Raw genomic sequence first — 16,245 nt, 5'->3', positions numbered from 1 at the left:
TGCTGAACCACACTCTCTCAATTCCCTATATGCTATGTCAGCATTTTTCTCTTTTTTTTTTTGAAACCTTTTATACAGTATTTTCATAGATCTGCTCTCATCACAATTTTTCTTCTCTTAAAGAAAACCAGAAAAAGGTAACTGTTCTTTCAAGGAATTTTAACAGCCAATGGGAATATATATCTTTTCTCATTAATCATGAGCCTTCAGTGGAACAAACTTCCTGTTTTTCTCTGCTTCCAGCTCCACTTATTTCTGAAATCTCTTATGAAAACATGCCTTTCATATATTCCTAAAATCACAAAATGGAACAAATTCAATTTCAGTGATGAACCCCTACATGGTCAGATGCCTGACCAAACAGATAAATATTGTGTAATTTCCTGATGCTCACCAGTTTAAATAACTGATTTGCATACATAAATATTTGTTCTCAAGTGCACACATTGTGTGTTGCGCTAATCTCACTTTGCCACTGAGATGGACAAGATTACTCTATATTGGATTTATTGGAATCACAGTCTAAGTTCCAATTTTTTAGAAGCTGTAAATATGACTTGAAAGAATATTTCAGATGCAGTTTTGAGCATTTCAGTTACATTTTTCCATTGAGTTGTATCCCCTGGTAATTTTTTTTTTTTTTTTTTTATCTCAGTGTTTTCATTGGGTTTCTGAATAATCCTGAACACAGGGAAAGGAGTGCTGGGTTGTATGATCAAGGGTTTAGCACTGTGAACCCAGTTGTGTGGTGTCTGCTCTTGAGTTTGTTAGCAGATGGATGTTTAAGGAATCTTTTATTTTTACTGCTGCAAGTTAAATAAGAAACAGTAAGCAGTACATGCTTAAATTAGTGTCTGGCCTTATTAATAATGGAAATGTAAAGACATTATTTTTGGAAGTCTTTGTATTATATGTGTGCATTAGAATAAAAGCGTTTGTTCCTTCAGAGAACCTGTTTTTCAAGTTTTTACTGTCAGTTCATTTTTATCATGATTCTTCAGTTCATAGTTGGTTTTTTAGAGAATTTTCTTAGAATTTTTTCTTAGAAAAGTCCTAACATTTGCATGCATTAAGGATTTTAGAGGATTTATGAACCAGAATTCCACCTGCGTGAATACACACGTGTAAACTGCAGCCAGATTTCTCTTTGAAATATTGTATTATCTTGAAACCACTGCACAATGAAGTGCAGATAATAAGCTCATGTTTTTACTTAGTTAATGGAAGTCTGAATGTAAAGCTAAAACTTGTCAGTGTTTGAGAATGTTTGTGTCATTTTTGTAGTGGATACTTCAAGTCTTGGGGAAGATCCTCTTAAACATTTAAAAATACTTTTAAAAATAATTTTTTCTAGTTGGTAAACCTGATAAATACTTACTTGTCTTGCCTTTATTTCCTGTCAGAGTTCCAACTCGCATTCCAATTTCTTTTGTGTTCTGTTACGTGGTCCTTATATTTTCCGTGTACAAAATACTGTGATTTCAAGAAGATAATTTAAAATATTGATGCTGTCTTCACTTAAATTTTACAGAGTAATGTTTGAGATTAGCAAAAATGCTTAGCACTTTTCCTAAACTTCTGTGGGAGAAAAAATATAGACAATAAACACAGGAGGGAAATTTATTAAGAAGTTATGAACAGAATAGAAATCTCATTTTTTTATTGAAGGAACATTGTACCTTGTTTTGCCGTGTGCCTCAAATAATTATGTGTAGACTACAGTGTGTGTAGACCAAAATTGTATCGAAAATAGCTGTTAGCTTTAAAGTATGCACAGTGGAATAATTTGGCATGAAAGCTCTTTGGTATATTTTTAATGAAATTTAATTATTCTGTAAACTAGAACTTGGATTCTTAATAAGTTACCAAAATACGTCAAACTGCTTGTCTAGTTATTGATAGGCAAGTTTGTTTCTGAAACAAGTTGGCAGATGGGAGGTAATTTAGAAATGCAGACTTAAAACTAATTGAATAATTGCTTTATGGGACTTGTTCCCATTCTTTCAAAGGAAGCTTTTGTAAATTGTGCCAAGTACATTTGAGGCTGTTTCTCCCTTCAGATTAAAAGCAAAAAAGGTATCATCTAAAAGAAAACTTTCTGCTCCCTTTAGTTTTGTCCCCTTCTTGTCCCCCAGGTCATGAGAGATATGTGAACACTGGAGGGCCACCAAGGTGATTAGAGGGTTGGGGAGCTTGACCTGTGTAGAAATTTTGATTGAGCTGGGTTTGTTGAACCTGAAGAGGGGAAAGTTCTGAGGAGGGGAATCTAGTCACCATCTACCTGAAAGGCAGCTGTGGAGAAGATATAGGTAGCTGTCTTTGTGAAGGTGTACAGAAATAGGGCAAAAAGCTATAGGCTCAGGTTGCTTCAAGGGGAGTTCAGTCTTGATAGAGCAACTCCTCACCATGAGAACAGTAAAACACTGGAGTAAGTTGCCCAGAGAAGGGGTGAAAGACTCTGCTTGACAGGGGCTGCATAACCTAACATAAGGCTCTGCTTCCAACAGAAGGTTAGACCAAGTGGTCTCCAGAGGTCCTTTCTAACCTGAATTTTTCCATGATTCTGTGAATCTATTGTTCTCTGATACCAAAGCAAATATGGGGAAATGAACCAGGCAGGCCATGGTACTGCTAGTAAGTTGTGGAGAATAATAGTCATGGATCCTTTGATCCGATCCGTTCCTCAGAGTGCAGCAACTCCTTCTCAACTGTATGAGAAGGGGCAGGTCAGGAGAAAGCAGTGCTTGAGCTTTTCAGTGGAGGGACGTGGTGGACAGTTGGAGCAGAGTGGTAAAGTACTCCTGTGAATTTGAATACATCAAACAGTAGCTGAGCAGTTGAAGAAACCTAGGACAAAAAAAGAGGTAAGTAGGGAGTGAAAAGGCAGTAGCGTATGGGATTGATATACACGTGATACACTGAACAGTTTGAGTGTATTCACTGTGCGTGGTAAGGTTGGGTGGTGGAAGGACTGACAGTGCAGGAGGCACGGTACATCTCTAGGTGCTGGATGGGGTGTAATGTGCATGGTCTTGGACAGTCTTCTCTGGAAGTGTGAATAGCCCTGGGTTACTGAAAGCAAGAGAGCTCTCTTGTAATGGAGGAGGAAGGGTACACCACGACATTCTTGGATGTTTTGTAGTTTGAATCAACTGAAGAGACTGGTGCACTGTTGTCTTAAATACTTGAGAGGAGAAAATAAATATCTGTATTTATTAAGAGGATTGTTTGGATTTAACAAGGTTATTTGATCATAAAATAGGCCATATAAACTCAGAGATGAAAGGCAATAACCTTTGTCCAGGTTGGAGATTTTTTTTTTCTGTTTTGCATTGTTTTAGGTAAGTTGGATTGTCTGTGTAGATTTCATTTGCTTGGTAATCAATCAAAAAATACTTGACAATGTGGTGGTTCTTCTTTTTCAGTATCATAATTTTCTCCAGAGAGGAAGATTAGTTCTGTCCTTAAATTGTTCTGGATTATTCCATGAGCTGACTATTGCAGCTGTCAACATTTCTGTCTTTAAGGTGTTTTCTTTACTATGTCCATAAATGAAATGGAGGACATTTCCGAAATGTCTTGTGTGATGTGTGTGTCAGATTATGCTTTGCAACATGATCTGGAAATTGTCAGAAAACATGAATGTGTGCTTTAGGGTAACATTAGTTCATTCAGATCAATGGCTACTGATGCCAGTGCCTGGTTTTATATAGTGCTTACATATCTGTAGAAGACAACCACTTTGTAGTTCATCTGTATACCCTTATACCTTTTTTAAGATGGGGAACATTAGGATAGAGAAGGAAAGTTCCTTTGCGTAGTCACAGAATCAGCAGCAGAGCTAGGATGAGATTCTGCATCTTTGTTAAGCAATGTTATAGTTTACTTGAAAGTAGTGTGGTATTGGGAGGGGAGACTGTTTTGGATTAAGTGCAACTAATATTTTCTTTTTAATAAGACCATCACCTAACCTATGAATTTTTTTGTCTAAATATGTTGCATTGTCTCTAACCAGATTTTTATTATCCCAATTAAAGAAGATGAATTGCTTTCTGCCGTTGTCTGTTTAGGCAGCTGTAAGCCCTATTGGACAGATTGCATGGTATGCTGATTAATGGTATAGACCACGGGTGATTAGCCAAGTGTGTAATGAGGCCCATAGCTTCCAGTGTATTATAGAAATGCCATTGATCAATACAACCACACAGTCTGGAGTGTCGTCTTGCAAAGTAAATTTAGACTAGTGGGGAAAAGCGGTGTAGCCCCTGAAGAGCTGCTGCAGTTCTACACAGCTGTGCTGATTTTTAGAGGAGGCTTAAATTTAATATAAGGATTTGAAGGCTTGGTGGGTTTGACTTTTTTTTTTTTTTCTCCTTGGTATCTTTCTTACTGTGATTATGAGCCTCTCTACCCCCATTATTCTTGTAGAATAAATCCTGAAATCTTAACATGCATGCGATAACTTTGGGAGATTGTATTTCTACATGGGCTTAAATTGTTGATTTTGTTTCCCAGCATCCAAGAGCAGGAGGCAGAATAGCTTGATAATTTCTGACAAACAGCCTGCTGGTTTATAAAGTGCTGCTAGGTCAAGCTGTCAGATGTCAGACTCTATATGCTACTTTTGTAGCTGAGTATACTTCTTTAAAAATATAAAAATCGGCATGTGTTAAATACTCTCCTTTATAGAGAATGCTGAAAATACACAAGATGTTTGACTTTAACTTCACATTTTTAATGCAGTAATTCTGCTATAGGAATGGAATTTTTCCATAGTGTGCCCTGAACAATCATCAGTATTACTGGTTTCAAGGCTGAATAAATTCAGAGTGTAGAGCAGAGTTTGTTCATAGTGTTTTGTTTTGTTTTTTTTTTTTTGTATGAGTTCTTTCTAGAACAATAACATGAGGTAATTAATTTGCTTATTATTACTGCTCTATTAAAATGTCTATAAATATCTTTTGACTTTATAGGTAGTAGTTCAATTCCAAATTTTTTTCGTATCATGAAGCGACAGTTTACCGAAACAGAGTGGAGAGTAATCCAGTCTATGAGTAGTGAATGGAAGCAGCTGGATATGTTTCATCGACACTGGGTAATGCCTTTTTCCTGTTTTGAGACTGCAGTGCTATAACCTGCATGTTCTCTTTTGATATATTTTGGTGTTATTTTTGTGTAGAGATAATATTTTAATGGATTTTATATTTTAGTGATTTTTTTTTTTAATGACAGAAAACCTTTGGGAACAATAGTGAAGCTTACATTTCTAGAAGGTTTTTTAACTAGTTTTAAACACATACTCAGAACAAGCTAAAGGATTCGTATCTGTATGTGCCACTTGGTAATTCTGGTTGCATGTTCATTATCATGCAGCAAGTTAGGCTAGGTATTAGCCATGCTGATAAAATTTTTCTCTTGATAATTGCATCGGTCTACCCTCGCATTTACAGTAGTATAACTTTTAAATTTATTTAGTCTACGGTATCTGCTCAGAAGTAATGCTTATAGGACAGTTTGAAAACAGGAAGTATGAATGAAATATGTTTGTTTTGTGTTTTAGGCCTTAAAGGAAAGCTTCTTAAAGGCTATTGGAGTTGGGATTGGCTTTAACTTGCAAAGAATTGAATTTAATGTGTCCCCGTTGCAACTGGAAATAGGCAAGGTGTATAATGAGACAACAATGCTGCTGGATGGCAATAAAGAAGAAGAGTGGACATTTGAAGTAAGAAATATTCAGATTTAATTTTCCAAGAATGATAAACAGTCTCAACACCCTATGGTTGCATTGCACATTTGATTTTTTTTTTTTTTTCAATTGCAGCTTCACACCTTTTATTTCATACAACCACATTGAACATGTATCCATCAAAACTTATTTAAGTTATTTAAAGTATTTTTGATGATTGCAAAAACACCACAGAGATATATTAATTATGATCTTTTTTTTTTTAAAAAAAAATCCTGTTCCTGGAGTATGTTTCTTGCACTCTATGAAGTTCATCTTAGGGTGTGCAAGAAGTTCACTGAAGCATTTTCAGACCTGACTTCTGAACAGTGTCTTAAGATTTTAAACTTCTTCAGTTGGTCTAGAATGGGACAAGTGACTAACTAACCCCATTAGTTAAGGCTTATATTAAATGCTTGAAATGGAGCAGGTACATTCAACTCCTTTAGGTTTCTTAGTTCTTGTCCATACAAGCTGGTAGAAATGTGCTTCTGTGGGTTTGGAGTTAGTGTGCTGATTGACTGCTGTCTGTGGGAATGGAGACATGCAAAAAAACTTGCCTTTGCTTAACTGGAACATTAGTTTGGGCTCAGTCTTCTGAGTGTTGCATTTGGGTTTTTTTCCTTCTTGAAAGTTATTGAGACTTATCACTAAAACATCTTTCTTGTTTGATTTGGTAGGAAATGATCCATAGCATCTAGTATAACTCAGAGGGTATATAGAGAAAGAACTGGTAGGGACATCATGTAGTGGTGGACTTGGTAGTGTTAGGTTAATGGTTGGTACTGGATGACCTTAAAAGTCTTTTCCAACCGTAATGATTCTGATGCTATACAAGGATCTAAAATTATTTAAATACCCTAAGAAACTAAGCTTTAAAAAAAGCCAGACAAATCACAATACCATTTCTCTATACCCCAAAGACACTTTCATTCAACTGCTTCGAATGAAGGAAGAAATGCAAAAGACATTGACTTCAAAATTGTCTGTAAAGGGCACCTTGTCCCAGTCTGCCAAAGATTGTGCACCTGCTATACACCTGACTAGCAATTCAAAGAATACGTAGTTTGGAATTTCGATTGAGTTCTGGAATTCCTAATTTTGGTCTTTGATGACATGTCTGTGATTGATTGGCTAAAATACCCTGAAGATGATGGTGATGTAGGTAGCTCCCTGTATTACGTAAATGCTTTTATTTGATTTTTCCTGATTACTTAGTAATTACTGCTAGAAGCTTAATTTAATTTTTGTCTGAGGAATGACTCCTCTTCCATGCTTGCCCTCCTGCTTCCCAAGAACACAGCCTTATAATGAGGCAGACTGTAGTATTTCAAAGAGAGAATTTATTATCAAGTTTCATTTAAATAGAGGCTCAATTGGGATATAATTTAATTTAAATCTCAACATTTATTACAATTAAATTGGAAAGAATAATTAGTTTTTCAATTACCAATCCCTAGCCTAAAATTAAGCATCACTGTACTTTTTTATTCTCCCAAGTTTCTTTTAATTTTGTACCCATTTTCTTACTTCCTAAAGTATTTTTTTGTTTCATTATTTGCCCTTGAGCCAAATTCTTGAAACAACTTAAGTGAAAACCCTAATTTTGAGAAATCTGGAAGTCACCCAAGACTCTTCATGAGAGGTCATTAAGAATCACGTGTAAGATTGTATATTACTGGCGTAGTATTTTCCTTGTGTTCTCCATTGTGCTGAGTTTGTTTGACTTTATTTCTATCAAATAAAAAAAATATAATGACCTCATATTTGCTTTTCAGATATAGCTTTTTGATAGGAGATGATCAAAGAGAGCAAGGCTGTTTAAAATCCAGTTATCACGTTTTGAATTCTCTTATTTCAGTTTTAAAGAGAATCTAATTTACCAAAAACAGAAAAGAGAAATAAGGTGGGGTTTGCCTATTTACATTATAGAAAATAGTCTGAAATCTCCTTCAGAAAGTACTATATAATGTAAAAAAAGCAACTTAAAAACGTAAAGACTAGAAAAAGGTGTAACACCTTGTGCTTGTCATGACAAAAAGGTCAAGAGGAGTACTAGTGAATCAGAGCAAATCAAAGCTGATACTGTTCAGACACCCTGCAACTGTTCACAAGAGGAAAGCCTGTTCATATTGGACATCAAATTTTTTGTGAACATAAAAAAAAAAAAAAGAAATTCTGTTAATGAACACACCAAATGAACTGCCCTGTTGTGTAGTTGACTGTTCTCTGTCCCTTTACCAAAAGTTTACTTTTGTTCAGAGTGTCTTTTGCCTCCTCCACTCCTTGTATATTTTTGAGCTTGAGTAGAAGGCACTAGCCCAGAGACCTCCTCCTGTTGTCTGATCAGGATGGACTGATTTAGCTTTCAGCACTTTTCATACAGTACTCTGGAGATTACTACTCAGATTCCTTCAACTATTTTGGAAGGAGTATGAGGAAAAAATACCAAAAAAAAAAAAAAAAAAAAAAAAAAAAAAAAAAAAAAAAAGTGAATTTGCTTAGTAGTAATTAAGTTTGCTACTCCAGTAAGGAATGATACAGTATTTGTGTCAGGATTAATTTAGGGTGGAATCATTATTTTGATGATGTAGATTATTACTATTATCATGAGTGACTTTCTGCTCAATTTACTTCCTTTGAAGAAAATAAGTTCACATAATTAAATACTGTTTAATTTTAATAAAAGTCAAAGAAGATGATCAATAACAATTATTATATCTTTATAATTTAAAGAGTTAAACATAAGTTTATAATAAATCTGTAGCAGATCTGACATGGAAAAAAATCCTAATTACTGATTTGCAAAATGTTAAGTCTATGACTCTTTCCTTATTGGTCTCAGTTTTGTACAGCTAATCAGGAAAAACAGTTGGATTGCATGTATTGGAATTTACACTAAAGAAGAATCTTAAACGATACATAATATAGTTCTGGTTTTTGTCCCCTCCTCAGTTTTGGATACAACTGGTTTATGAAGGAAGTGCCCAACTTATCTTAAACTTCACTCAGGGATTATTAATTGCCTGGCATCACTGCTGCTACACAGATAAATGTTCACCTTTTTTTCTCAAAAAATATTTGCTTGGTTTCTCTATATGCAAACATGTAACTTCCAAAGGATGAATTTCAAGCAGATTACCTGGGTCAATTTGAAACTTACTTAGTAATTTCTCTTGGTGTGCAATGGTAATGGAGCCTTTCACCCTCAGTAGGAGAAGTTAATCCTGTTGTATTGTCAGGAGTAAATAGGAGTGAAAAGCCTTTATTCCTAAGACTAGCTAATAGAACTGGATTCACCCAACAATCAATTCTTCTGTCTAGGATGGTAGCTTCCTCATAAGCTGTCTGTTAACTGCATCCAGAATTATTTGAATCCCAGACATATCACTCTGCCCAGCCTTTGAAATGAGATCATTAGAAGTCTCAGTGTGTCTGTAGATTGAACAGCTCTGGTAAGGCTTTAGCTCTGTGCTAAAAAAACAAATTTTGAAATTTTGATCCATTAATGTCTTCTGGCTTAGAGAGAGAAATCTTAACAAAACAGAGGTAAAGGAATTACTCCTTTACTGCAGTGGAAATCTTGTAAATGAGAAGTAACCAAGTTCAGACAAAATAAACTGTGTGTTTAGCTTAAAGCTGTAACCGATTTTTGCAGAGTTCTGACTACAGATGTAGGCTGCTGCTGAATATGCTGGGAGTGTCCTCTGTTCTTATCAGTCTTTAGCCTCTTGAACATGCAAAAATATGAAAGAAGGGGGGAGAGAGTGATGAAAACCTGGATGTAGTAATGTTTCCATCTAAACAAACACAAAACACTGCCACCTTAGAACTATATAAATTCTTTAGCAACACTTGATCGAATGTTTAATTTTCATAGTCTTTCCTCTTTTTGAAGTTACAGAAATGTGTGTGATGTGTACAAATGGTTAGGTTTCATCAAACTAGAGGAAACATTCTTTATTCCTAGTAGTGGAAAGGAAAACCTAGTAAAATACGTCCTGGTGGGTACACCTGTAGCTCTTGCAGTCATGAGAAGTAGCACTTACACTGCAGATTTATTACTATTTCTCATATGTATTAATTATTTTTCTTAATCTAGACAGAATTGGAATAGTCATTTTCTTGCTAGTAAAACAACTTGAGCTTGACGTTTTGTTTTTAAGCAAGTAAGAGAGACAGAGTTCACTGTTAAATGTGTCCAATAGGCACAGTTTTGGTGTTGAAGAGATCAAAGTAAAAACACAGTTCTACTTCCACACCAGCACCTATCTGCCAAGACACCCACATCTTTGCCAGTGAAGTCCCTCAGCCTTCTAGCTGTGCTGCTGCTGCACGTGACTAAAGCAGCTGCTGTCTTGGCTGAGCTGGGTTGAGCAGCTCCAAGCTGAGCTTCTTGCCACTTTTTTCTTCATATACAGGACTATTTGGGAATCACAGAAATGGTATTTTTGAAAATCCTATATAGTAGGTGAATTGTAGAGAAGCCATTGCAGACTGGCAGCATTGTTTTAAGAGACATGTTGCTTAAATTAAAAAGGGGGGGAAAAGCAACTAACAGCCTGTCAGAGGAAATAGGACGTAATGATGTTTTCTTTATCTTATAATTTAAAGTACTTCCCACGGAAGTGGAAATTGAAGGTCATTGATATGTCCCAGGAAAATATAGTAGCTGATTTTCATATTAATGGTGATATCTAAATTGTTCATTTTTCTAGATTAAATCCTTGTTATTTTTTATTTCCATTTTAGAAATTCTGTGCAGAAATTATGTGAAAATTTTTGGATAAAGAAACAAGGAACACATTGTTTTCCCCCCTTTTGACTGTAGAATAAATATTCCTCTGAAACAGTATATATAAATAATTTTTTTCTGAAATTAGCTGTTTTGGTTGAATCCTTAGCCTTCATAGAAAAAAACACCTTTAAACAAAACTATTAATTAGATAACTATATAGTTAGTAATATAGTTTATGTATCTAAAATCATTTTTTGAGAAAAATGGATTCGTGTTTACACCAAGCAGTGCTCAGGCTGCTGTGTCAGAAATATGAAGTTGTGATCTTACATGTTGTCTGAAGCCATGAGTGAGAGAGTCATTGGTTTAAGCTGCCACTGAGATCACTGTCTTTCAGAATATTTCCAAGAAGTTCACCATTCATCTTGTTGTAACACAGATAACTAAGATCTGTTATATGGCTTGTAATGTACAAGGCATTGGTAGAGGAATGCTAAGGTCACAAACTTGAATATAAATATCTACAAATGAGTGAAAAAAAACCTGTACTAACTACTTCAGCCCTACTGACTTCTTAATGTGTCTGCATCTTTGAGCTCTCCAACAAAAATTGCTAAAGAGGGCTGTTGCTTTTTTGAATGTCATTATTTTAAAGTATTTTAAATTATGTTCTGCTATTGTTCTGAACCATATTCTAAACATTTATATAGTCTTTGCTGGGAAAGGAGCAAAGAAAATATATTTATATTGCCATTTTTCATCTTTACTAGGAAACCCGGTTAGATGACCATCATCATGTCGCAGTGGCTCTTGGGAAACAGGAGGGAGCTGGACAGAAGCATTCTGATGTAAGACACTATAAAACGTTTCTAGGCCTTGGTAACTAATCACCTGAACATAAACTTAGTCTGATGCTGTACCTAAAAGTGTGTTATCTCAGATGTAGGACGAAGGACAAAGCACATCATTAACCAGATTGTTACTGATCTGTTACCTCCAGTTCTATTGTGCCTATTTAAGAAAGGGCAATGAGAAGGAGAAATGGCTTCAGAAAATCTGGAATGTGTTACCACATTCACTATGTTCATTCAAGAGAAGATTAAGTGATTTTTGTCACAGCTTGCTAGTACTCGTGTGGGAAAGATGGCTTTCACAGATGGAAATGGAGACAGTGAACCAATCTGGGCTGCCAAACTAGTGCAGCACTTCACCAAGCTGATTTTAGTAGGGCATTGTCAGAGCATGTATTGCAGAGCAGATCTGTCTTTCAAACACCGTTATGACAAGATAACCATTGAGACAAGCAACAACCACCAACAGATGGGAAGAATAGCAGTGTTAGTTTCCATTCCATGTGGTGTCACTGTTGAGAAACAACAAAGCTACTTAAAAGCTTTTTATGATTTTTTTTTTTTCTGTAATTTAACAAAGATCTGAGTAATGAGAACAGTAATACCAGTTAAATTTGAGGTAGACTGGCAAGTTGTAGCCAAAATAACCAGTCAGTCAGCAAAGGAAAGTATAACAAATTGCCAGGTTTGTATGTGGTGTTTTAGTTGCTCACAAGAAAGTGGGTTAGTTGTTTTCTGTTATTTAGATACAAAAATCCTGCCAGGAACTAAAAAAAAAATTAGTATATGAATGGATAAGGATGAAAGTACCCATCCACACATCTGTCGTGGTCACAGTCTGAGTCTGTGCTAATGGATAACACAGAGAGGCAGACCATTCCACTAGTATTGATCAGATTAAATAAAAGAAAAGAAAGATGAACTACCTTTGAGGCTTTACTGTAGTAAATTGGTGCTCAAATATTCTTTAAGGAAATATGTGCTGTCTGTTTGACAGGATATACTTGATATGCAGCCCCAATGGCAAATTATCTTTCCTACAGGAATACTGATAACAGTCTTTAGAAATAATGACCAACTTCTTTTCACCTAGGACTGACATTTATCTAAGTATTCTGCAAAAATCCAGGATTTTTAAGTATTGACCTTCACCACCACTGTCACAGCCTTTAAAATTACCATTGAAAGAATAAGCGTGGTGTCAGGAGTGCCAATGAAAAGCCTTTGTATCAGGAGAAGTTTCAAAGGCACACTTTTCCACTGACTAAATATGTGATGACCTAAATTTCGTTAGCTCAACTCACTGAAAAAAAAAAAAGGTCATTTTAAATGGGACAAGTGAGTATTCTGTGACTCCAGAGTATGGAAATTGAGTGAAAATTTTTGTACTATTGTATTGTGCCTTTTCAGGACTCCTAAAAGCAGTGTGGGGGAAATTAAAAGGGACCTTCTGACTTGTCTAACAGAACTGTTAAAAAAGGATTCTATGTATTGCTAGATGTGCTGAGAGGAAACCATGATCTTCATCTTAGATTAAAAAATGGAGTGTGCAGACATGCAGTTTCTTCAGGATGTCAATACTTCTTTCTGTTCCTTCTCTGCTATCACAGGAGTAATTCCTTATGTCCTGTTTGCAGAACAAGTACTTCCAGTGAGCGAGCTTCTCAACCTGATAGCAAGTTCCTATAATTCACAGGAAAGACCAATTGTTACTTTAGAGTACTGTAATTTAAATTCTCTAGTGTCTATCAATTGCTAAATTTCACAGGACTTGTGATGGATTCAGCCAGAGCACACTTGTCTTCAAATAAGCATGTGCTAAAGTTCCAGCTAGATCTGTTAACAGTCTACTCAGCTCCAAGTCTTAGTTTGTATTTTTCATGCATATGTCATGTCACTTGCATGGCTTTAGGCACAGTTCCTGCAGCTTTACCTCATCTTGAAAATGCCAGATGAACAGGAATGTCTCAACACCATGTCACTTAGTGAGGATTTAAAGTGAGAGGCAGCTCAATCAACTTTTTGCTTTCAGTATGAGTTGGACAACTTTGAGGTTTTGCTGTGCTATGGCAACATTTTGTTGTCTTTCTGTTGACTCCTAGCAGTGACTTACTGCTCAAACACTGAAGCGGAGGGTATTTTTTTTAGATTTTACCTATTTACAGACCTACCTTCATCGTTCTAGAAGGATCTCATAAGATCCTTCTAGAGAAACTGTTGATGTATGTACTGGATAAACAGGCAGAGAAGTGCACTGACAGCTGGCTGAATAGTTGGGCTCAGAGTGTGGTGAAAATGGCAGAAAGTCTAGTTGAAGGCTGGTAACCAGCAGTGTACCCTAGAGGTCAAAACTGGGTTCAGTCGTGTTTAATATCTTCATTAATGATTTGGATGTTGGGGCTGTGTACCCTCAGGAGGTTTGCTGGCGACACAAAACTGGGAGGAGTGGCTGATGTGCTAAAGGATCACGATGACATCCAGAGAGACCTCGGCAGGTTGGAGAAGTGGGCTGAAGTCCTGAAAATGGGGAGAAACAGCCCCAGGCATCAGTTTATCCAGATGGCCACACAACTGGAAAGCAGTTTTGCAGAAAAGGCACTGGGGGTCCTGGTGGACACCAAGTAGAATATGGGCTAGCAGTGGACCCTTGCAACAAAGGCGGCTAACAGTATCCCGGGTTGCATTTAGAAAAAGTGTTGGCAGCAGGTCAAGGGAGATGATCCTTCCCCTTTACTTAGCACTGGTGAGGCACACCTGCAATGCTGTGTCTGGTTCTGGGCTTCTCAGTACGAGAGAGAGAGGGAACTACTGGAGAGAGTCCATCGAAGGGCCACAAATATAATGAAGGACCTGGAATGGCTCTCAGGAGGAAAGGCTGAAAGAGCTGGGACTGTTCAACTTGGAGGAGAAGAGGCTCGGGGGGATTCTAATGACGTGTCTAAGTACACGAAGGGAGGGTTCCAGGCTTTTTTCATTGGCATCCAGTTACAGGAACAGAGGCAGTAGGCACAAGGTGAAACACGGGAAGGTCTCCGTGAACATCAGGAAACCCTTTTTTTTTTTTTTTTTTTTTTTTAGTTTCCCACTGTGACAGTGACCAAAATTGCCCAGGGAGTTTGTGGAGTCTCTGTACTTGGTGATACTCAAAATCCATACAGATATGGTCCTGGGCAACTGGCTCTAGGTGGCCCTGCATGAGTAGGAGGGTTGGACCAGATGACCTCCAGAGCTCCCTTCCAATCTCAGACATGCTGTGATTACCAGACATCAGTAAAAGAAATTCCACAAGAAGTTAACAGTACCTCAGCCTGCATCAAAAATGTGTCAACTTGTGATGTACAGAATAACCCACTGCAGAGTAGTAGGGCTGCTGAATTCTATCGAGTATCAAATATTAGGAGCATGTTGGTTGAGCAGATGTGGAGTGTGGAAAGGACCAGCTCTGTTCACATTGGATTCCTGCGGCTGCGCTGTTCGGCCTGCTCTTTGGAAAGATATACACTCCCAGATAGCATACAGCAGGGTGCACAGTAACGTGCTCAAAAACCCAAACCTGTTTCTAATTTGAAATGTGATTTTTCTTGAAGTGGTGGATCTAATGCAGAGAGCAGGACACTCAGATTTCCAATATCTGTCTGCACTTAACCTGGATTTAACACTTGGAATTGTGGGTTGACTGTGACCACTTTTGTCCTGAAACAGCATGAGTTGGAGAGAAACATTCTCAACTCCAGTGATTACTGGTATTAAAAAGAGGATGACTAGGCACACCTCTAGTAGAATAAATCCTCATTCTATCTTCTCAAATAATCATGTCTGCTGGAGAGTTAAGTACAGGTTTTTTATTGGTGGCTTTTTTTTTCTTCCTCTTTTCTGGACCCAAACACTCATTCTGTGGTATTTGCACCATTCTCTATTCCTTGTTCTTTCAGTTTTTTGAACTGAGTTTAAAAGATAATGTGTTTTTTTTCTGTTATGTGCTTCTGTTAGCTACTGTATAGACTAAATTAGGGACAGTGACATTTGTTTCAACTGAAATATTTTCTTCTGCAGTAAGTAATGTGCAGTTTCAACTAAACAGGGAAAACTAAAGGAAGAAAATTGAGATTTATTGATTCATGTAATACTAACATGTATTTTCTTTAGGTATGTTCTACGGAGCCTAACCAACCACAGTTTACATTATTGACTTTTGAAGATTTAGTTGCTTCTGGTATTCCAGTCACACCTGAGGATTCTGCATATTGGGATAATTTTTGTTCTAAGCAGGAGAGTCCAGTGCAATACAATTCATATTCAAGATCAGAATGCTTATAAGGAAATTGGCAACGTTTTTATGCTGCTACCCTACGTAATTCAGAGTGCGAGGAAAAAGTGCCCATGTGCAAATGAAACGTTTTTTCTTATTTAAATGAACAGTCTGATTTTCACCTTTTTAAAATAAATATTCTTTATCAGTGTCTTAAGGATGATGCATATTTCCTCACTGAAGGAATTTTCAGTGAAAAGTCTAAGCTGGCTATGTGCTTTTCTGCTTCTCCATGCCTATGTTTTTTACTTCAATAATTACCCATGCTAGGAGCAGGAAGCAGAACTACAATATTGTTAGTTAGTCAAGAATTGTTTAATATATAAAAATCTATTTCCATACTTCATTTATGCTGAAGCTTAAATTATGATGTTGCCTTTTGTCTTACAAAAGTGGTAGTTTTATTCTCAAATGGATGAATAAAACCAGAAGAATTGGTACAGATCCCTTTGCCGTTACTGTATGATGCAAGTGTCTGTACAGTACTGTGTAATAGCAGGCTGCAGAAGGCTGAATATTGATTGTGGAACTACATTGGTGCAGAACTGGTTGAGGCAGGGAATTATCTTGTAAGTATGTCAATTTTAAGTATCCTTTTCACTTAGTCATTGTTAATCAAAGC

General features: G+C 36.7%; 1 protein-coding gene across 1 annotated transcript in view; it reads left to right on the top strand.

Moving 5' to 3' along the window:
- Positions 1-15,631, top strand: part of AASDHPPT (aminoadipate-semialdehyde dehydrogenase-phosphopantetheinyl transferase) — a gene marked incomplete at its 5' end in the record, with an annotated part of 30,252 nt that extends 14,621 nt beyond the window's left edge. The window contains 4 exons of the mRNA XM_008943386.1: positions 4,974-5,095; positions 5,561-5,722; positions 11,234-11,311; positions 15,461-15,631. Of these exons, the coding sequence (XP_008941634.1) occupies positions 4,974-5,095; positions 5,561-5,722; positions 11,234-11,311; positions 15,461-15,631 (533 nt within the window). The remainder of the gene's footprint in view (positions 1-4,973; positions 5,096-5,560; positions 5,723-11,233; positions 11,312-15,460) is intronic.
- Positions 15,632-16,245: the final 614 nt, after the last annotated feature.

The sequence above is a fragment of the Merops nubicus genome, unplaced genomic scaffold (genome assembly GCF_000691845.1).
Source record: "Merops nubicus isolate BGI_N331 unplaced genomic scaffold, ASM69184v1 scaffold8957, whole genome shotgun sequence".
Taxonomy (NCBI): Eukaryota; Metazoa; Chordata; class Aves; order Coraciiformes; family Meropidae; genus Merops; species Merops nubicus.
Note: the sequence above shows the minus strand (reverse complement) of the source record. Positions and strands in the feature narration are given on the sequence as shown.